This window comes from Carex rostrata, chromosome 7, assembly GCF_964058835.1.
Source record: "Carex rostrata chromosome 7, lpCarRost1.2, whole genome shotgun sequence".
NCBI classification, from domain to species: Eukaryota; Viridiplantae; Streptophyta; class Magnoliopsida; order Poales; family Cyperaceae; genus Carex; species Carex rostrata.
In genome coordinates, this window is record NC_135924.1 from 10,065,266 (window position 1) to 10,088,419 (window position 23,154).

General features: G+C 33.4%; 3 protein-coding genes across 7 annotated transcripts; all 3 read right to left on the reverse strand.

The window, feature by feature from the left end:
- Positions 1-368: 368 nt before the first annotated feature.
- Positions 369-4,928, reverse strand: LOC144557124 (uncharacterized). The gene is made up of 5 exons (XM_078305655.1): positions 4,916-4,928; positions 4,393-4,479; positions 4,250-4,300; positions 692-816; positions 369-548 (listed from the first exon to the last, which is right to left on the reverse strand). The coding sequence occupies exons 1-5, from the start codon at positions 4,926-4,928 to the stop codon at positions 369-371; spliced, it is 456 nt and encodes a 151-aa protein (XP_078161781.1).
- A 2,853-nt stretch (positions 4,929-7,781) lies between these two features.
- On the reverse strand, positions 7,782-11,049 carry LOC144557324 (putative GTP-binding protein OBGM, mitochondrial). 4 transcript variants are annotated; one of them, XM_078305889.1, is made up of 7 exons: positions 10,881-11,049; positions 10,263-10,380; positions 9,676-10,014; positions 9,531-9,556; positions 9,413-9,469; positions 9,252-9,314; positions 7,782-9,161 (listed from the first exon to the last, which is right to left on the reverse strand). In XM_078305889.1, the coding sequence occupies exons 3-7, from the start codon at positions 9,953-9,955 to the stop codon at positions 8,136-8,138; spliced, it is 1,452 nt and encodes a 483-aa protein (XP_078162015.1). In that variant the 5' UTR covers positions 9,956-10,014; positions 10,263-10,380; positions 10,881-11,049; the 3' UTR covers positions 7,782-8,135. The 4 variants fall into 4 exon arrangements, with proteins under 4 accessions (XP_078162015.1, XP_078162014.1, XP_078162017.1 ...); XM_078305888.1 differs by lacking the exon at positions 9,413-9,469 and having other exon boundaries at positions 9,474-9,556; XM_078305891.1 differs by lacking the exon at positions 9,413-9,469 and having other exon boundaries at positions 9,474-9,556; positions 10,263-10,383.
- A 7,334-nt stretch (positions 11,050-18,383) lies between these two features.
- LOC144557061 (MADS-box transcription factor 16-like) lies at positions 18,384-23,052 on the reverse strand. 2 transcript variants are annotated; one of them, XM_078305612.1, is made up of 7 exons: positions 22,710-23,052; positions 22,172-22,238; positions 21,989-22,050; positions 21,777-21,876; positions 21,350-21,391; positions 19,035-19,088; positions 18,384-18,819 (listed from the first exon to the last, which is right to left on the reverse strand). In XM_078305612.1, exons 1-7 carry the CDS (start codon positions 22,895-22,897, stop codon positions 18,646-18,648), a joined length of 687 nt encoding a protein of 228 aa, XP_078161738.1. In that variant the 5' UTR covers positions 22,898-23,052; the 3' UTR covers positions 18,384-18,645. The 2 variants fall into 2 exon arrangements, with proteins under 2 accessions (XP_078161738.1, XP_078161740.1); XM_078305614.1 differs by lacking the exon at positions 19,035-19,088.
- Between the last annotated feature and the right edge of the window lie 102 nt (positions 23,053-23,154).

Here is a 23,154-nt window from a genome sequence, read left to right on the forward strand (position 1 = left end):
TAAACTAAAAAAACAATGGTGACAGATATAAAAAAGCGTCAATTTAAAAAATAAAATAATTTCCTGTGAAAAAATTATACTCAGTTGGAAATACGGATTACAACAACAACAACAACAACAACAACAACAACAACAACAACAATAATAATAATAATAATAATAATAACAACAAAAACACTGCAACAAATATTTGAGTCCAAATTTTCTTTATAAAAAAATAAATAAGACAACCGGACATCAACATGTAAATTTTCAAAAGACATCCGTGTGTCATTATTTAGTGAAATCTTAGCAGGCTAAATTCATCTTAGTAGGCTAAATTTATCTTGGTCCATGCTCCATCCAATCACAAAATTGACTCTCCATAATTAGCTGCTGAAACATATCATTAAAACATATTGATCTCTCCCCGTTACTCCAGCGGCTGTCATGGCGTCACAATCATCTCGCTTCTCCCCACTCACAATGCCGCTCGCACCTCTGTCATATACCGCCGCTTTCGTCACCTCTGGGAGGCTTCTCCATCCCTTTATCTCCACTTCCTCCTCCTTCCCAACCCCCGATATAAAAAGTTTATTTCCATGGCGAAGCGTGCGCTTCTCGATCGCAATGCCTCCCACCCCTTACTTAGCTTGCAACTAATGATGTGGCCATGTGACCAAAATTTCTCAATTCTTTCTTCCTTGCTTACCAAGGCCCGCTCTCTCGACTTGCGCCAGCTCACCATTAAGGGTTTCCGTTTGTCAGATATAGTACCTATCGTCCCTATTATCTTCACCATTAACTCTCTTAGGTGCCTCACCCTTGATTGTTGGCCTTCTCATGAAAATTAAAAAAAAAATAGTTTTCCTTCAGGAGCCAATTTAACCTGCCTAAGACGTCTTTCCCTTGGATTAAGTCAAACAGACCCGACCAAACTGAACCAACTTATCTCTGAATTATGTTCCTTGGAAGATTTACATCTTAATATGCAAGGCATGCTTGGGCTTAGCCTTTCCTCCCGCACAATAAAAAATCTCAAACTGATTATTAAATTCACTCCACAACTTGATAATTTAGTGTTATCTCTTCCTTCATTAGAGTTACTTCATTTGGAAACTTTGTATGCCTTTCAAAGTCAGTCTACCATTCATGTAGAAGTTCCTTTGTTGAGAAAAGTCGTGATTAACTTTAGCGATATTTGTGAGAGAGATGTTAGTGTTGCTGCTCGGCTGCTGAATTGTATCTCACATGTGGAAGAGCTAAGCCTGTGTATAAGAGAGAGCACGGTAATAAATTTTACCTTTCTGCACCTCTTAATTTGTTAGGTATGTGTGTTTGAACCTATAAGTCTTTTTTAAATTAAAAGTGATGTGTTATGATAGTCAGATATGCATATGAATTAGGTATGCCAATTTTATATGCTAACTTCGTAATGTAATGTATGGTACAATTCTTGGTTGATGCTTTATTTGAATATACTTGACATGTTTTTTTATTTCTACAGCCTAAGAACTATCCAATTCCTATTTTGTCGAAAATAGGAAAAGATGTGCAACATTTTTCTAATTTAAAGCACTTGGATGTGACCCTTTGCTTTCATGAGTACAATTTAGAAGTTGTCACCACGATGCTCCATAATTGTCCCGTTTTGGAATCTATTAAGTTGATTCATGAGGTGCATAATCTCTTTTATTTTTGTAAACTATATGCTTAGAATTTTTCATTATATTTTCTCTCATATGAATGTTTGATGATTCTTTGACGAAAATAATCAACACAAGAAGGGATCAAACTTTATAATTATAAATACAAGCTAAAACTAACATTTTAGTTATGGAAGCAACATAATTGATAATTCATCATATTATTTATCTGCTACAATAATCTCAATTTAGCGTAGTGGTATGGCTGGGATTGAACTCTTATTTATTTATTTTTCAAAGAACAACTAGGATATATATAGTTGGGAGGATAACAATACATGATTTTATTCAATATAGCCCGTATAATTTTGGCTAAAACTTCCGTCGGTTGTTCTCGACCTTGTACTTCTTTCAATTCTCAATTTTTTTATTTACTGTTTTGTGTTTTAATTATTCTCAATTTTTTTCCTTATAATTTCTTTATGAAAGTTTGAAATAATTCCTGAATGTCCGCATTATTTTGAATTGTCAATCTTTCTTTATATTTAATTGTTTAAATGACCCTAGAACTTTTAGTTGGGTTGAATTGCATTTCTTAGTGTCGCCTCCATTGGAATAGAATGTGAACTAGTTTTAGTTCCTTTACTATGGTTGAGATTTGCTAGGGACACAGTAAAGTTGTTTTACTCAGTTTTTTGTCAATTGCATCATTTTTTATATATATATTTTGTCTTTCCAGATTCTATAGTATATTGCTACTGACTATATAATTATAAAATTTGTTTTTTACATTAGGTTTCCATGTTCAGTTGTTATAATGAACGACGAAAGAAAAGGAAAGAATGGGAATCAAAGCTACCGTGTAATGCTGATGGTAATAAATGCAATGCTTATTTCAGAAATCTTCATATGAAAGAGAATCGTAAAGAAGTCATCAAGTTGCTTTGTAAGGAATGTTCCTCTAAGAGACAAGCTTGTAGCTCCTAGCTTGGGCTTGCATATATATAGTCCAGCTAAATGAAGTCAATTTCATTGCTTTGTTTGTATTGATTATTTTAGTTGGAGCTAAATATCCATGTGTTGTGTTGACATGAAACATGCGTTTGAATTGAAGTTTGAAATGAAGGAGTGGATGGCATATTGAATTGCTTCTGCCATTGTGTTGACATGAAACATCCACTCCTGCGTTACATCCACTACTGCGTTTGAAATGAAGTCAATTTCTCTGTTATGTAAAATTTGACTCAATTTCGCATGCATGCAGGCTGACATGAAACATGCGTTTATTTTTCCTTTTAGACTAAATTCTAAACCAAGTGATATAAATTTCTGCTGATTTTACTCAATTGAAGTTTCGCTTTTAAATTTTACATTTGAGTGCTATTTCAATCTTTCAATTTACGCTGAGAAAGGATATATAGCTAGATTTCAGCCATTCTGAATGTCTGGTTTAGGCATTTTGAAGAGAAGATAACTTCTTAGCCAAATTCCCAGTTATACTAAGACTGTTCCCTAACTCTGTGGCTGAAAATGAAGAGTGTAACCGGTGTCATTATGTATTATATACTAATACTGTTTGGACTTTCAAAATTTTGAAAATGAAGAGTGTAACCGGTGTCACCAAAAAAATGGTGTAACGGATCCCTTCTCATGATAACATAATTGCACTCTTGAAAGAGTGTAACCGGGTTTAGGGTTTAGGGTTTAAATAACATAATTGCACTCTTCATTAAATATCATATCGTAGTCATTTAAATAATAAATATAATATAATATTAATTTAAATATTATATTAATATTAAATAAATATAATACCATATTAGATCAGTATTAAATAAAATATTAGATTAAATATAATATAATATTAGTTTAAATATTTAATATAATACAGTATTAGTTTAAATATTAAATGTAATACAGTATTAGTTTAAATATTAAATGTAATATAATATTAATTTAAATATTAGATTAATAATTAAATAACTATAATATCAAATTAGATTAATATTAAATAAAATATTAATTTAAATATTATATTAGTATTAAATAAATATAATATTAGTTTAAATATTAAATGTAATACAGTATTAGTTTAAATGTTAAATGTAATATAATATTAGTTTAAATATTAGATTAGTATTAAATTAAATATTAATTTAAAAATAAAATAATATTAGTTTAAATATTAATATAATATAATATTAATTTAAATATTAGATTGAAGTATTATTGAAAAATATGATGCTTTATATATATTTAACAAGTCATTATAAATATAAAAGTTAGTTGAAAAAATAAAAACAAATAAATCATTATTATATTTCTTCCTTCCATTTGCTATTCCTAACATACAATCCAAACAACATTTCTACTAATTCGGAATAGCCAAAGTTAGTGCTATTCTTGAATCTCTTGAGTTAGCACTATTCTCAATCACTAACCCAAAAATCGCTATTCTTGAGCTATTCCTTGCACGATCCAAACGTACCAGCATATATATTATTACCTGGGACTACGATGTATGATGTAGCGCATAATTACTAAAGAAACTACAATTAAGAAATTAAAACCAAAAAGAAAAGAGTGTTACATGCAGCTGATCGTTTGGTATTTGAATTGAAAACCGCCAGGAACGCCACCCCTCAACCTCAGCACCATATGCACTGTCCACTCAGCTGAAACATAAAATTCACATTTCTATTTTTGCTCAATAGCCATTTAATAAATAATAAGGGACTGAATTGTAAAGACAGAACTACAACATTACCCTTCTGTATGTCATAATCAGCAAGGGTACGGCCATCCTCAAGCTGCTTTCCAGCAAAGATCAGGCGTTGCTGATCTGGTGGGATACCTAAAATATCAAACACCGATAAGGCCCAATTAATTATAGAGCTTGTAAATAGTTTTTAACATCAGATTGGCACCATCACAACTAAAAGATGTCACTTAAGAAAAACATATCTAAGATCAATTTTCAGAGATGAAATAAATGCTAACTAGCACAAAATGATTTTATATTTTTACTATAACAACAACAAACAAGTCGGGTAGACTAGAAATAAAAATCAATCATAATCATAAAGTCAAGGCCACTGTTTAATTAAAAAGACAATAAAAAAACAAAATCAGAGGTAATATATAAGCAGTTAAGAACCTTGCAAATACAAAAAGATAAACAACACTGCAACTTATCAAGAAATCAGAGTATGTGTAGTCTTTGCACCAATCATAAGAACTTAATACAGATCTATATATGGACCTGAAATTGTATTCTTGTGCATCAATACATCCACTCTCCATAGGCAAAGAATCAACCCAGGTTAAAAGATGTGAATTAATCAGCTTTACGGGAATTGACAAGACAATCAATGTCTGGACGTTGTGAATTAATCAGCTTTAAGAGAATTAATCGGCTTTACTTGTGAATTGATTAGATAATCTATTTTTTTTTAGAAAAGGTAATGTCCCCGGGCTACAGTTAGGGGTGTCAATGGGTACGATACGGGGAGGGTGGAACCATTTTCATACCCATACCCACTAAGAATTGACCTTACCCATATCCTACCCATACCCATTAAGAATTTGTCTTACCCTACCCTACCCATACCCGTTATGATTAACGGGTAACGAAACAGTAGTGGGCGAATAACGAAAATACTAATATAATGGTTCAGACAGCATAAGGTCAATTTTGTCACTTGTTACATTATTTCTTCTAACATTTCATTCCATCTCATTCAATTATTAAATATATATATTCATAGTATAACCTTGAGAAAACTGACATGTGATGCAAAATTCAGACGCTAACACCTGAACTGACATTAATGGATTACTTATTTGGACCAAACAATACATTATTGCCAGAAAATAAGGTGAGGATATATTTTATTTGAAACATGAAATATTTTCATTTGTAGAATTGAGAAAAAGGCAATAACGATGAATAAGGAAGAAAACAAGGAAATGAATTCGTTGATATATATGTCTCTAGTGTTGATACAGGCATACAACAATATGAAAAAATAAAATAAAATAAATAAATTGGATATAATATATTGATATGTTTATATATAATATATTTCATATAATTACCCATTACCCAACGGGTACGAAATAACCTTTACCCGTATCCATACCCGTTTATCTAACGAAAAAAAATCTTTACCCATATCCATACCCAATAAACTAACGAAAAAAAAACTTTACCCATACCCGTCTTATCGAATATAATACGGGTAGGGTAAACGGGTAAACGGGTGTCATTGACACCCCTAGCTACAGTCCCCCAAAAATTCCCGTGTATAAAAGCCTTCCCCTTTTAGCTTAGTTCTGACGCGTTTTTAACTGCCACAACTGCCATAATTTGAACTGCTATAATTTTAAGTACACTATGTATGTTTACAGAATTATATGTGTGTGTTTATAGGATAATATGTGTATGTCTACAGGATAATATGTGTATGTTTACAGGATATTTCAACTTCTATAATTTTAAGTACACTATGTATGTTTACAGGATAATATGTGTATGTTTACAGGATATTATGTGTATGTTCATAGAAGGTGGTCCCCAACAGCTGTCACGCGTTTTCGACAGCTGTCACGCGTTTTCAACAGCTGTCACGCGTTTTTAACCGCTTTCACGCGTTTTTAACAGCTTTCACGCGTTTTTATGTTTACAGAATTTGTTGAATTAGTTTACAGAATTTAGTATTGATGTTTACAGGATTTAGTATTGATGTTTACAGAATTAGTTGAAAATCTTCGGGGATTTTTGGGGGACTGGAGTTGGGAGACTGTTAGGTGCTTCCATTTTTTTTACCCCAACTTTGTATTTGCCCTATGGATGACAAGACAATCAAACTGATCAATAACATCACATAGCTCCAATTTCGTAAAAGACGTTGTACAAACCAACGTCCAGATTTTTTTTTTTTTTTAAATATCTGGACGTGGTAGACTAAAACGGCTAGCTTAAACTGCTAATTAGTGGTTAATGTTATTTCGCTAATTTGGACGTTTCGGTTTATAACGTTTTCTGGACGTTACAGACAATCATGTTTTTATTATATGCCGAATTTCTCCAAATCATTTCTCCATTGTTGATAATTTTTTTTCCAATTAATAAAAATTTTGGTTCTCAGGGGACTTTGGTCTAAAACCCTTCAAATATCAGGATTAATAAAAAAAAAAAAATCTTCTGATAGAGACTTCATTAGTAGAAATTTACATCGGCTTGAGTCACAAAATTGATATTGGATGCAAGGAGTGAACACAAGATGAGCCTCGATATTTTCTGTTTAGTTCAACATAGAAAGAATTCTCTTCTTACTTTAATTCCTTTTTATATTTGGCTCAAAGTCAGTAATCCTTTAATCAAATTATTTTGGAAAATCAGATGGCACGGAATTTTGGTTCAATAGAAAAAAAAAACATTATTTTTTATATTTATTTTTTTGGAAAAAAAAAGGGATGAACTTAAAAATCCTGCGCTAAGATAAGAGTTCTAACGCCCACCGTGGGGCTCGAACCCACGACCACAAGGCTTTATATTATTTTATAATCATTACGGTAAACTACTCTCTTTACAAAAAGAAAAAGGTAATACACACATTGCTGTAGCGGTTGTTTGCTCAACAGTTCGTCCGAACAGCACTGAGAACTGTATATTAAAAAAAAGAGTGGAATTAGTCCACCGATTTCAGTGAAATCCAAACATAGTGTAAGGATTTTTTTTTTCTTTAAATAGAATTCTTTTTAAATTTTTTAACGGAACAAGCACGGTGCGCGGCATTTTTATAAAAATAGCCTCTTCCATCGATTCTAGGAATCAGTCTAGCAAGAAAACAATTTTCTCCTCCACCGATTCCTAAGATCGGTGGAGCCATTTTTATAATAAACTTCACATCTATCCCTAGGATCGGGTGCAAAAATGACTCCACCGATACTTAGGATAGGTGCAAAAAATTATTTTCTTGATACACCGATTCTAGGGATCAGTGGAGGCTATTTTTATAAAAATTCCACATAAGATGCTTGTTCCGTTAAAATGATTAAAAAGAGTTCTATTTAAGAAAAAAAAAAAACCCGTGTGAGGATATCAAGATGTTAAAATTAGCACACAGCAGATTCAGTGCATAGCACATACCAGTATCAAGATGTAAAAGTTAGAAATGCCATCAAGTGCAACAGTCAGAACAGCATTGAGAACTGTATCATTTTAAGGGGGCCTTTTGCTTCAAAAAAAATAAAAATAATAATGGGTCTTTAAAACAAGTAGTACATCACATAAATAGCCCCCTAAAAATGAGCTGCTCCGATTCTCAACATCTATTCCATTTCGTTATTCACTTCCATCAGTTGACAACTACACTACAAAACTGTTTATCAGAAAAGAGTTATGAGTCAAAAATTAACATCTTTTCATTCGCTGTCCTTTCTAAATAAAACATACACAACTAACTATCCCAAGTTGCTATTTGCTAATAAAATAATTAATTTAACCTAATCAACCTTAATGTTACTCAAATTAAGGCTCCTACAATCTCTTCCATCCATGAGCTTTCTAATTCCTTCTTTTACATCATCCACCCCTTCCCCCAATACAGCACAAACTGGGTATATATCCACCCCACAAATCCGTTTCTTCAACTCTTCTAAAACTAAATCAGACCCCTCTTCATCTATCTTATTTGCAACCACTAATGACGGTTTCTCACTCAAACCCTCCTTATAACACTCCAATTCCACCACCAGATCACGGAGCTGTTGCCACGGTGAAATGCCCTTTCTAAAATTCAGCTCAGCTGATAAGTCTACCACATAGGCTAAAATACTAGTTCTCTCTATATGCCTCAAAAAGGCATGGCCCAGACCCCTATTTTCATGTGCTCCCTCAATCAACCCTGGTATGTCAGCCACTTTCACTGAAAAGAAATCGCTGCAAGTCAAGTTGCCAATGTTTGGCCTTAAAGTGGTAAATGCGTAATCTCCAACAGCTGGTTGAGCCCTAGATAGTGCACCAAGCAAAGTGCTTTTACCAGCATTTGGAAACCCGACAAGCCCAACATCAGCAATACTCTTTAGTTCTAATATGAGAATGTTCTCAGATCCTGATTTACCTATGTTAAACCCAGTGTCACAGTTGTTATCCGTCTTATCTTGAAATTTGTGATCTTTGGGTAGAGATGCATTACCAAGACCACCTTCACCTCCTCTTGCAATTAATAACCGTTGACCTGGTATAGTAAGTTCTGCAATCGAATACTTTATCTCTTCCATTTCCGTCTCCGTCTCCAGTCCCAACTCTGTTTCCTTTTCAGATGAAATGCACTCTTCTGCTCTGTTTGTAAGTGGCTCAGGAGAATTGGAAATTTCATTTGAGACATTTTCAGGGTTTGTTTGCAATTCTTCATCAGTACTTATTGGAATATCCCATGGGTTTAAGGATGAGGTCGATTTGTCTTCTATGAATGATGGGGTTTCACCACTGACTAGGTGAATTACTGTCCCAACTGGTACATGAACTACCTGCACCAGCAATTATTTGAAATTTAAAATTCATCTCAAGGTCTTATTACTCGAAAGGGGAAAATGGAATATCATTATAAAATCTAAAACCTTATCTGATCCACGTGTTCCAATCTGGTTCTTAGAAATTCCATGCCCACCTCGCTTGGCATTCTGAATAACAAAAAAAAAAGGAATAAGAGGTTACCATAATTCATTGTCTTTCTCTTTTATTCTAGATAGACAAGTCTGTTTTGTTTTTGTAAAGCTACCACATGGTGTTGTAATCCACTGAAATCCCAAACAGCTTGAGAGCATTCCACGAAAACCTACCACATGGTATTGTAATCCACTGAAATCCCAAACAGCTTGAGAGCATTCCACAAAAACATCACCACCTCTGCCTCCATTCCCACCTAAAATGCAAAAAAAAAGAAAAGAAAAATTAATTTGGTACAGATGTTAACTGAGGAATTAACACAAACAGTTGGTGGGCGCACTGCTCACTTATGAATAGAGATAATGAGGATCTCACCATCAGGCTTGCCACGCCTGTCAGTTCGGGTTCGCCTAAAGCTACAGCAGCCATTTCCACCTTCTCCTCCCTTGGCCCACACACGAAACCTATCAATCATTCTTCTCTCCTGTAAAGGTGCCAGCTTTCCTTTTTTGATGGGAGCATCGTCTGAGTAAGATGTGACCGAAGAACAAACAGACCACCACGTGATATCGTTAGTAGAATTCTTGTAGTATGAAGAGGACCTCCTAGATAACAGGCCATGGGCATGACGAACAGTTAAATTACGCCACCACATGCTGCTCTTCTCTCTTCTAGTTTGATCAAATTGAGAGCAAGTTCTGTCTTTTTATCTCCCTAATTGATCATGATGACCATCAGTGGCGTAGCCAGGAATTTTGCCAGGAGTAGGCAAACATATATGAAAGAATATATATAGTTGCCTTAAAGGCTTAAACCAAACATACCCCAAATCAATTTCTCTTCATGAAATAGATGAAGCATGGGAAAGCACAATTGTAGCAGTTATGTATTCATGCCTCATAAGAAATGTAAAAGAAAGGATGAACAAATGAAAAGGCTATAAATTGAAGGGGGTTGCTTACAGTGCATCAGCAACTTCTGTTACTGCTCTGGTACTAATGCTGATAGCTGACGACCCCGTTCTCTCCCCTTGTGCTTATCAAAGAGTGACCTCAGGAAGTGGTTCAAAAATCTCCATCCCTGCTAAACTTTTTTTTTTTAATATAGTATAAATAATTGAACTTTAATGCACCAAATGTTTTAATTGTAAGTGCATGAATTTTGATACAGTAACCTTACTGATTTACTACACCCCCTTTTATTTCAATATAAAAATTTCTCATTCAAATTATCCAATATATCATCACTCTTTTTGACTCAACATACAATTGACTGTATTTGTTAGAATTTAGCCAAAATAACAAGATCAAGCATCTAATTGGTTTGCATGAATGGTACCAGACAGGAGAAGTAGAATTGTGAACTTGACATGACAAATACTAACTTTTATAGAAAAATACCAACAAAAAGCATAAATTAATGAATTTAATCTGGGCATGATGCAAGTCAGCAAAGACAAATCCTTCATTTGAATATTAAATTGTATAAATTCACTATCCAAACATCAATTAAGAAGATTTCACTGACGGAGAACGGCAAGGATGGAGATTTCAAATAAATCAATCAATTAAGAAACTAACCAGTAGAGAACGGCAAGGAGCAGAGGTCAGAGAGGCGTGGTCACGGAGAGGCGGAGGCAGTCAGTCGCGTGCGTGAGGGTTAGGCGGAGGCGGAGGCGGAGGCGTGGTTCTGAGTGCCGCTGTCTTTCTTCTGCGAATTTTTTAGCATTTGACTGACTTCCTTTTTCTTCTTGTTTTCGGCTGTGAAGCCCGTAGGCAATTTGTCTGATTTCTTCGACTAATGGTTTCTGATTGTGAGTGGGGAGTATTTTGGGCCGGATTTGGAAGGAAAGGATGCTTGTACGGCCCATATTCTTTTTGCCAATATCTACGGCCTCAAATTGTGCTTGGTAATTAGGATGTAAATATTGGTTTGGAATATTTCGCCTCCTCCTAACAAAAGTGCGCAAATATGTCAACCCCGTGAGGTAAGAATCGATATATACTCTGTTATTCAAGGTAAAATCAATACTAAACACAAAATTAGCAGGATCTATGTAGTACTATAAACTGTAATTTTGTTTCCTTTCCTGAAAATAGGTTGCTTTATTATTGCTGTATATGTGTAGTTGTTATAAGTTTGTGAAATATGTATTAAAATTCCTTTTTATTGTTTTCGATTTTAATAGTATTGTGGTGATAATATAAAATCTTCGAGAACTAGACAGTTGTGGATTTTTTTTTTCAGATATAGTTTAGTTATTAAGATCAAAACTTTATTAAATCATGCATGCACACTTTAAACAGTTTTTCTTATTAAAGTTCCAATATACTTATGCATTAATTAAACTAATTAAGTATCGTGCAATGGCGGATTCATGTATACTAAATGGAAGTTAATTGATTCTCATTTATTTTTAAAATTTGTGTATATATCCATATTTTTTTTAAAGTTTAGAATAAAATGTTATAGATACTGTAAAATTGACTTTCCATACTCAGTATGAAATTTTTATATGTATTTGACACGTATAATTTGAAAGTCTGACTCCGACCCTATCTCACGATAAACTACAGGCCATAGGTTTAGTATATATATTTGAATATTGCATGAGGGAATAAATCAATGAAGATAGAACATGCAATGGGCATTAATCTCTCACGCTATCATAAGTGCAATTCCAAACAGAAGACACTATAATAATGAATCAAAGTTATTTCAATCCTAAAATACTGCTTCATGCAATGTATTTGATTTTAGCTTCTAACATAACAAGGTTATCCTTAATGTAGATCACATCCTTCGTCTTGCATTGGTTTCAAAGAAAAACTTGGACTTTAATCTAGCTTTTAGCTCATAAAAATTGTTGATTATTAATTATTAGCTCATAAGATTCCAATGAACAAGTCCAAAATATGCTACGTAGTATTGTGGGGAGATATTGGTGAGAACTAATGAAAACGATACTTATTTAAATTTGCATGAAGCTCTATGAAAATCTCAACCACATGGATGACAAGTTTATTATTTTGTATTGCTTTGGCAATAACTTGTTGCGCCATTATTCTAACTATAGGTTAATCCTTTAATTATCTTTGCTTAATTTAGAATTTTTCTTCACATCATTGCTAAGATCATTTTTCTTTTCAAGTAAAGAGTTTTTTTTTTTTTTTTTTTTTTTTTTTTTTTAAGAAATCAAGTGCTCTCCGCTGGACTTTAATCGGGGAATTTCATGTACATCCCTCAAAAAATTCGAAATTACGTATTCTCACTCTAAAGTTCATAATATCGAATTTACCCTTCTAAATTTCAAAAACTCACAAATTTACTCATTTTATTGTCTTTTGTATTAAAATTCATTTTAAATCTATAAAATACCTATTTTACCTTTTATTAAAAAAAAATACACACACACACTCTTCAAAAATTGCCAGTCATCTAATTGATCATTTTCCGAAGACAAATTATTAGTTTCTCACTTTCTCTACTTATGACGCTTACACAAGCATATACTTAAATGTCACCATAAAAACGTAGAATTAGAGAAATTACGCATTTGTCCTCAAAAACCGACCAATTAGAAGACTGTCATGTTTCTGAAATAGGCTACATATTTTTTTTCCTTTTTTAAATAAACGTTAAAAAGGGTATTTTGTGGGTTTAAAATGAGTATTAATACAAAAGATAAAATGGATAAATTTGAGAGTTTTTAAAATTTAAAAAGGGTATTTTGTGAATTTATGAACTTTAGAGGGGGGAATACATAATTTTGAAGTTTTTGAGGGATATACATAAAATTCCCCCTTTTAATTATCTGAAAATCCTTGTTAGTATGGCACATATTAAATAATGTATTCGTATTTCTATCCTAGAAATAGCTACAATATTCTCAAACGGATCGAATAGAGTTTTGATGATTCAATTTATATCTAATCAAATTTACAAGGACCGCAATTTTTTAATCCGTATTCAATCTATTTTTTCATCAAATAGCTCATAAAGGAGAAAAAATGGTAGGTCACAAGTTCGAAAATCTAGTATAAAAAAAAAATCGAATCCTTACTTTTGCAAATTGAATGGATCTGATCATGACTCAGAAACTTTAAATTTTGATATCGACCGCTAGCTAATTTGGAAAGTGATTCTATCAAAGTTGAAAAGATTCAAATAGAGATCCGTATGAAACGGTGAAAACCAGTAAACGCATGGAACGGTGAAAGCCAGCGAGGAAGGAGCCAGTAGATATACAAATAGGAACACTGGTTGGGCTACTGTCATTCAACCGAGGGATCGATGACACTTGACTCTTACTTATACAAGTAATTTTATCTAGTTAAAATTGAATAACTTTTTATTTGGGGAATGTGATGAAATTCTTTTCAAGTGCTGACCAGTATATTTGAGGATCATAACAATTGGGGTATATATTTATTTAAATTGACAAAAAAAAAAAAAAGTATAACAGTGAACTTTTTATCATCTACATATATACCGATCTTGTATCTAATAATTTTTTTCAATAGTAAAATGAGAATATCATATCATACTCATCATAAAACCAATTAATATGATGCGTACTTGTATAGTTTATATATGTGCATATGAGGGTGTTAATCGGGTCTAATTTAATTAGTTTTAAATCAAACTAAGAGAATTCGGATTAATTAGATTTTTTTTTTCAGTTAAATAGATCGGTTCGGTTCATTTTTTAAAACCAAAATAATTATTTGTTCAGTTTGATTTAGAAATTTTAAAATCGATTAGACTTCAATTTTAAATGCATCATCTCCAAACTTTAGTGATCGAACCGCTCTCTCATCGTGCTCACGCAGTTACCAGACACACTTCACGATGTCTTCGCTAGGTTTTCTCTCACAGTTAGTTAAAAAAATTCAAATAATTAACAAAAGTTGTTTATTTTTATAATTAGTCTATTTATTTTGGTTCAACCGAATTATAGATATTTATTTCGGTTAGTTAATCTCAGTCAATTTAGTTGATAAGTTTATTTAAGTCAGTTCAATTGTATTTTCAAAAATCAAATATAATTTTAATTTATCTATTTTATTTGGATTTTTACGAAAAATTAATGAACAACCTTAATTAAATATCATTTCCCAACTGAATAACATTCTGATACCCGAACCAGAGGTTAAGGTTAAGGAGCGGTTTGGCCCCGTTGGAGAAGAGGGGGGTGTCCGATGCCCATCGGACCAGAGTCTGTTCGATGGGCGGTTTATACCGTCCGATTGGAAATTCTGATCTGTCGCTTAATTAACGGATCAATTGATGAAAATCCAATTAAACCCACTAAAATTTCTCTCTCTTCGTCTCTCACTCTTAGTCGATTTCCTCTTGCGTTGTTAGGAAATTTAATTTTTCTTTTGCTTTTATTTGATACTATACTACTTAATATTCCAATCAAGTGCAGCCATTTGCGAGGAATATTGTGATTGGGCAGAGCTTTTGAAAATTTTCTGATTACTAATTCTAAAGAAAAAATAAAATTGAATTGGGTAAGTTGTGTGTATTTTGTAAATAAAGTTTGTAAGAAACAATGCTAATTAAGCTTTGAATTGCTATGAAAGATGGTGCATATGACAATGTGACTGAAGCAAATTATTAGTGGTGACAAGTATACATGCATGGAACTTAAAATAAGCGATTTGTTAAATTTCAGAGTAAAGAAATTCACTTTCAAGTTTCAATTTTAGCTAAAAAATTATCTCTGCTCCTCATTCGGCTTCACCTCCGACATTAGCGCCCTCTTCGTGCTCTCTCTTCTTGACTCCACCTACCTTAGTAGCCACTAGGTCCACAGCTGCATCTGGACCACTAGGTAAGCAAATTCATTTCTGAAGCATATAGATATGTTCTTGGATTGGTGAGAGAAACCATGCCTAAGATGGAGGAGATCATCTCTGAATCAAGTCGAAGTGGCCAAATAGATGGCAACTAATTACCAAGAAATGAGGCATCCAAGGTCATTTTGGGAGCAACATATAAAAAGCGAACTACAATAAGAAAGAAGGAAAGCGAACCAGAGTCTGTTCGATGGGCAGTAGAAGCCGTTGGATCAGAAATTTGTAATCTTCGCTTGATTAATGAATTCGTTGATGAAAACCCAAAATAAACCAGCTAACGCTGCTTCTCCAGTTCTGTCTTCCTCGATTTTTCTCTCCATCTCCGCTACAGAAGGAAAGTAGGTCGAAGGCATCCCTACCAACACCCTCCTCGAATCCATCCTCTGCGATTCCTACTTAGACCCCTACTCCTATGACAGTAGCCGCAGCCACCACTACGTCCTCTCCTGTCGTTCCCTGCGAAGAAATTGAGTCTTCGATCGTTGTTCTGAGAACTCGCCTAGGGTACTTCTGGTACTAAAAACTGAGACGGGTGACCAATCTCTAGTCGAATGGGTATCCAAAAGCTATGCTTCCTCCCATACAACTACAAACAGTTAGGATAAATTATGTTTAACCGTCTCAGGAACATAAGTCCTTTTGAAGACAATCTCACTGAACTGGCTTGTAAAAGGGTCTCCTCTTTAACCATTAATTTGTCTGAGCGGATTAATTTGATTAGAAAAATGAAAGATTGATCTTCCTCGCATTCAGGTCTGAAACTGATTTTTTTCCTTAAGACATGAATTTCAATGTAGTATATCTAGATAGGCTTTTAGCAATTGATTTCCTTATATCACCAGTTCTGGTTCAGTGAAAGCTCCCTAAGTAAATTTAGTTCAATAGAACAAAGAAAACACTGCCAGAAACAAAGCCAATTAGTACACTGCTAAATAGGGGAGATAGAAAATGTAACAATGATAAAATGTTGTTCCTATTGTGATTTGTTTTTAACTTTCGACTTCATACAAGTGATGAAAATGTGTTCAACGTTTGCAAGATATGGTTGCCATGTTATATGAATTTTTTTAAATGCTCCTTGTTTTTGTTTTTACAAGTAAACAGGCATTTTTAAAGTGAAGTGTCTTTATTGAGAATACAAGAATGGAACAGTATTCACGAGGGTAAAAAGTGACTATTCACGAGGGTATATCGAGATAAAGGTGTTTTTCTATTAGTGACAGTAGTATCCGCAACGATATAAGTATCCCTCGTGGCCATTCTTATTTGAAATTATTTAAAAAAAAGTATGTTAAAATACTAACATTTTGTTTTTTATATTACGTAATTTTGAAGTGATGTGATACTCAATTATCACGAGGAGCTAGAAATAATTAAAAATAGAGACTAATTTGATGTGACAAGATTACCAAAAATTTTATTTACACCATATTCCAAAAAAAAAAAAAATCAAAACACTCTCGTTTGGTCAGAATTCGATAATTATCCGGGCCGTAGATTGGCTGTGCGGCCCCATTTTTGGGAGGCCGTACAACCAATCTGCGGCCCCTGGGGTATATAAAGGGGGCCGCTGGTGCTCATTCCATTTGTCTCATTTGAATTTCAATCTCTTCGAGCTCGGATAAGTTTTCTTCTTCTCTTCTTTTTTCAATTTTTAGTTTAGTTTAGTAATTAGATTTAGATTTAGATTTAGGGTTTAGGTTTAGATTTAGGGCTTATGATTAGGATTAGGATTTAGGTAATTTAATTTAGGATTATATAATTTAATTTAGGACTATACAAAATTTAATTTAGTATTAGGTAATTTAATTTAGGATTAGAACCAAAATTAACTGGAATATGACCATAATTAGTTGTTTATGTTCTAATTTGAACAAAAAATTAATATTTGACCAAAATTGATCGACCAAAATTAATATTTAAACAGAGGGCGTTTTACCAATAATTGTTTGACCAAAATTGATTAACCAAAATTTATTGACCAAAAATGGTTTGATCAAAACTAATTGTTTGACAAAAACTAATTAATTGGTTGACCAAAATTGATTAACCAAAATTATTTTGTAACAATATCAATAATAAAATTAACAATACAGCATGGCATCTAGTAGAGATATACCGTGTTCCAGTACGGATGTACCATCTTGTAGTAGAGGTACACAACATATAGCCACTCCGTACAAGATGTCTCAGTACATCAATGACGCTATATATGGCTAGTGTTTCGGGGATCCAGAGTCGCATTAACAGGGTCAACGACTTTTTGTGGTATCTGAAATCGAAGCACAGAATTTTAGAGGCTACTACTGGGGTAAGTTTTAAATTGATAATATTTCTTAAAAAATGCAGGGTTTGGATGCTTGTACAAGTCATCACAACCGCATGTCGCTCCCCTACCAAACGGCGTACGGAGGGACACTGCGTGCGATGGGGCTGTACCAGTTATCACATATGACCGAGGAGATATTTGATAAGGGATTGTGTTCCGGTCTAATAGAGATAGCGTCCTGAGACACACACCTTTCATCTGCCCCATGTCAAGATGACAGTCACCTCACAGTAAGTCAACTATCAGTAGGATTTGTCCAGGCCACATCCATTCCCTGATTCCCTGAATCCTCCACACAGCTCAATGACACATTGCCTTTTTTGAAAACCAAACTCTTACCCTCCTGATCCTGGTGTGTGGCAAAGATTTGTATACCTAAGATTCGTATCCGATGCTGAGCAGCATCGAAAGGCCAAATTTCATGCGCTCCATTGTGTAGCGCTAAATAGTAGTCAAAACCATATACCTTGATTTGTATGACCAGCTACTTTTACGCTTTCATGATAGGTTGGAAATTATTATTGAGTTCAAAAGATATGTATTATATACCTCAATTCCTTAAATTGACTGAAGCATTCGACTATATATCATGGAACAGGCTAGGGCTGAATTCTGGTCAACCCTATAAGTTAGCTTCAAACTTGTTCAAATTAGACGGTCTTTTACCAACTTGTTGTGAATATGGTACGCCATGAAGTTCTCTCAATAGCTCTTGAGAGCACCTCTGCTATTCTTGCCAAGCTAGCCATTGTAATATCCATAACAAAAAATCACATAAAAAAAACTCATAAAATCGTTTGCTATTTTCCACTTTTTGTTTTGAAGTAGGATAGTTTCATATATAAGATATTGCCTATATATATATAGTTCCTGCAATAACAAGCAGCAACTTAACAAACCATGCATTTGTATATGCTTCAGACTAAAAATATATCATACATTAAACCGACTGATGACCAGGAATGATACCTGGATATCCATACATATCCTTCTAGCACAAGTCATTCTAGCTAGAATTAGCTAAGCAAGTTCAACATAAAATACAAATTAAGTTTTAACATAACCAACCACAATACTAATAGAGGTTTGTCTTAAAGGAAAACAAAAACATAGATATATAATCTTGAGCTGCCATATACAAGTACAGATCTACTAAGCAAGTCGCAGGTCATGCATGCCGAATCCCATGTTGTGCAAATTAGGCTGACTTGGCAGCACCCGATAACCGTACATGTGGGCTCCACCATTTGCCATAGCCAATGTGTTCTCATAGTTGCCTGGGTTGTTATCCACATAACCATAAATTGGGTGGTCTTCTTTCATCTCCTGCAAGGGAGTTCTTTAGTTAGTAAACTTCAGCAAAACAAATTGTTAGAATTAAGCATTACTAATTTCATCAAACATATATGATTTGTATTCAGTAATATTGTAAACGGGTAGTATATACTATCACTTGCATGAAACAACAAAATGCTTCCATTGCCATTAATTTGAATTCCATGAAGTGTAGTGCATAAAAAAAAATATATAGTTGACATTACCAAAGCAACTATATTGTGCGCCAAGGTATTGTACTGTTCCTGGGAGCTCTTTACCTACAGTGTCAACAAATAAGCATCACAATCTTTACAAGCATTGTTCACACGTTCCAATGTACAGACCATGATGATAGAAAATAGTTTGTCACGTCAAATACATAAAATAATTAAAATGCTTACTAGGTACAGAATAGATGGAGATAAACTGTTCTAACATAAATGACTAGACAGAGAACTCTTTTCTCATGGACTTAGTTTGATTGACTGTTTTAAACTATCTGCGAGTCAAATGAACCTGACATGCATGTTGACCTTTCAGTCTACATAGTTCATTGAAGGTTTGATAAAATATAATATATCGTTTTTTACCCTTTTGGGTAAATTCTAAAAAACCCTAAGCCCAAGGCAACTCAAGGAGCATATATCCAAAGGTAAAAGTCATGCTACCATGATATACCTTTCATGTCATCTACTCATATCTCTTTCTCTCTCTCTCTCTCTCTCTCTCTCTCTCTCTCTTAATATAATTGATGGAGCATCTGTCAACCCAGAATTAATTAAGGAGAAAAATACTCCTGACATAAAATATAACCTGTAGTACACACAAGGTAAATAGCTGAACCAGGATTGATACAAGAAAGTCCCCGGTCTAGGGTTGCTAGCTTTTGATTAAAAAAAAGAAAAACATTTGAAAAGACCTTGAGTTCAACTTAGTTTGAAGAGAGGAATGGGATATAATATGTTTGTTAGACAATGGTTTGCATGACTTCTTTTCAACGTGATTTGTATATTTGTTAAATGTTACATACTAAAAAGAACCTAAATGCTCTATTCATAATCAAAGACAGAAAAGGAATTTAATACTCGTAGCTATTTAGTTTATGTTAATATACTTGTTTGGACTCGAAATCAATACACACCCAATTAATAATGGAATTATTCACTGTAGATTCTTTTTAATTTTCTCTCGAAACCATGTACCTATATATCTTTACATAATTTACTTCATTGAACTATATTCATATTTAAATGTAAATACCAAATAATGTAGTTCTTGTACAGTAACAATAAGCCAGCACTTATTATGTCAATTAATATCTCTGTAATAAGAATTTATTTAACATCTAGGGGCATAATTAACATTCAGTTTTACCATTGGATATAAACTGAGAGTTGTAACCAACAGAAACATATATAGAGCACCTCAAGGGGAACAAATGCAAGATATATTAGTTACTGTTGAATTGAGCAACTACAGTGCAATTTTAAAAAGATATATTATCTAATATAAAAAAATTATCAAGTCTGTTCAATTTAAGAAAGCTTTTGACAGAATGAGAAATTAAGTTAATTTTTTTAGTTAGTTAAGTTTGAAAACCATGATAATATACAAGCTAATAACCATAATCCAATTCATGAAAGCTATGCAATAATATTGACCAGTTGACATGTAGCTTATTTTCTATTGTGATTTTTAACATTGTGTCTTCCAATCAAAGAGAAGCAATGTCAATTATGTTTTGGCAATATATTAAGATAGAAGGCATTTTATTATATGGCTTAAATGGACAGAGAAATCATAGCAAAAAAAAATATTTACTTCAATTAATAGATTGTACTGTTAGAATTGTCCATTATATACATGTTAACTTTTGTTTCAGACAATTTGGATGATTGTTGTATAATTTAAAGTTATGCCAGTCATAGAGTACTACAGTTCCCTTCATATTATTTTGTACACAATTACGTAGTCCATATATATATATTAGCATTAGCATTTTTGTAATCATGTAATGAATTACCAGATTATAACAAAGGAATTACATGTGTATAAAAAGAAAATAGACAGGAAAGATTAGTTAAACTAATGGATTAGGAAAGGTGAGAGTGAGACCCTCATTCTTTTGGAAGGCAGGTATGATTTGAAAATGTTGTTTTGAGCACTTATTGGAAGATCGATGGTTTGTCTTATGTTCCTAAAATATTGCTCTAAAAGACATTTGATAAACAACATGCTCCAAATTATTAGAATGAATCTAAATTAAAATTTATCTATCATTCGCTCATGTTGACTACTTGACAAATGTTATCAAAAGTTCGGAACCATGTTTTTGATATTATAATTAAGTGCTTCAATGCTTATGTATGGTTTAGGGATATGAAGTATTTCAGGGTAATGCATTTGATTCAAACAATTTTGTTGTTTCTCCAGTACATAGGATAAACCTTTTATGATCAAATTTCTAGGGTCGTTATTTGATCAAATTTCGCAAGCTATAAATACTGTTAACAAGTTTTGTTTGTGAGCATCATATTACCTTCTTCTTGTAGGTGTCTGTCTGTGTTTGGATGTATGAGAACTGCCATACAAAACAAAATTGGAGATATTAGCCACAATCCACAGAAATAGTTAATCAAGAACTACAAAATTATAAGTAAACAAAACGTATGCACACATGACACAAACACAATCTGCCTAGTTAGCTAAAAAAACCATCCACAAAGTAGGTTTCCTTACCTTCTAAGAAGAGGTTCCTATATTAAAGTTTCCAATGATTTGAACATTATAAGATAAATGTGATATAAGAAGAAAGGTTTTCTAAAATAAAGTTATTTGTGAAAAAATTAAATGGTAGAAGTCCATTCATATATAAGCTACATAATTATGTTAGGTTTAAGCAAGGTCTTCCAATTCTTATTATTGATCTTTAGAAATATTTGGTTTATATTTGAACATATCCTTACTTTCCGATTACGAACAGTTGTTAGTGACTGGTCCAAATCTGCCTCAAGATCCCGCAATTTATCCATGTCAAGCTCTTCTACATCTGCACCAGTGCGCTGCCTGCAAAATTCTCAGGTAAATCCTTATCACAATTACATTTTATTTAAAAACCTTACAGATTTGCCATACAAAAATCATGAAAGGATTGCAATTTCCACATGAAAACTCCCACCTTATTTGCTTGCGAAGATCGTCGTTGACCTGCTTGAGCTGTCTCAAAGTGTTTTGCATTTTCTGGAAAATTCAGAAATGAAAAAATATGAATGCACCTTGAAAGAGAAGATTAGTAAAATTTAAATAATTAACAACAATCAGTTCTTTTGTCATAGAAAGAGAAATTTAATTGCATTAACACCTCATATTGTGTGCTCCAGAGATCTGTTTGTGTGACTTGTTGATAGCGGTCATACATCCCCTTGATGCTGTCAGAATAAATGAAAAGAAGTTTGCAATCAGACGCATAAAATAAATAAATTAGAACTCAAAATTCTTTCAGATCTTGAGCTTTTCCTGGATGAACAAGTCTTTTTTATTTTTTTGAAGAAAACCTGTATGTATCTGGATGAACAAGTCAATACTCAAAATTGCGGATTGTATTATTTCTTGAGGAGGAAATGAAAATTTAAGAAATACAAAACAATTTCTCAACAAAAGAATTTCCAAGCTATTTCTAGGGTTTTCTAGAAACAAACTCAGAAGTACCTTCTGTCACTTGTTAGCAAACATCAAACAAAGTAAATGAGATCTAGTCAATTCTACTTCAAATTATATCAGAAAAAGAACGATATATATAGGGTTAATCAAATGCCACAGCTCTCTTCTTTCTCACTAAAAATATCCATGTACCTTTCTGATCAGCTTTGCTAATACACTAACCAAAGAGAGAGACTAACTCAGTGGAAGGGCTGCAATACTCATAATGCTTGTTTGTGTTGGAGAACATTATGATGGCAATCTGTGCATCACAAAGCACCGTGAGCTCGCGTGCCTTCTTCAGAATTCCCGAACGACGCTTCGAGTAAGTCACTTGCCGGCTCGTTGTGTTCTCGATCTTCTTTATCTCTATCTTGCCCCTCCCCATTTTGCAACTGCTCTGATCTATTGCTCTTTAGTTGAGGTGTAGGTGTTGTAACTTGTAACAATGGAGGCACGATTTGATGGTGTGGATCAAGAGAGGGGAAAGAGGAGGATTCTATAAAGCGTGTGTACTCAGTGAGGTTGGATGATGGTGAGAGCATAGATGGACGTGGCTTAAAATGGTGTAGTGTTCCAATTGGTGAATACACAGTTTGCATTTTTTTTTTACAGAATTAATATTGAGTGTTGTTAATTGTTACT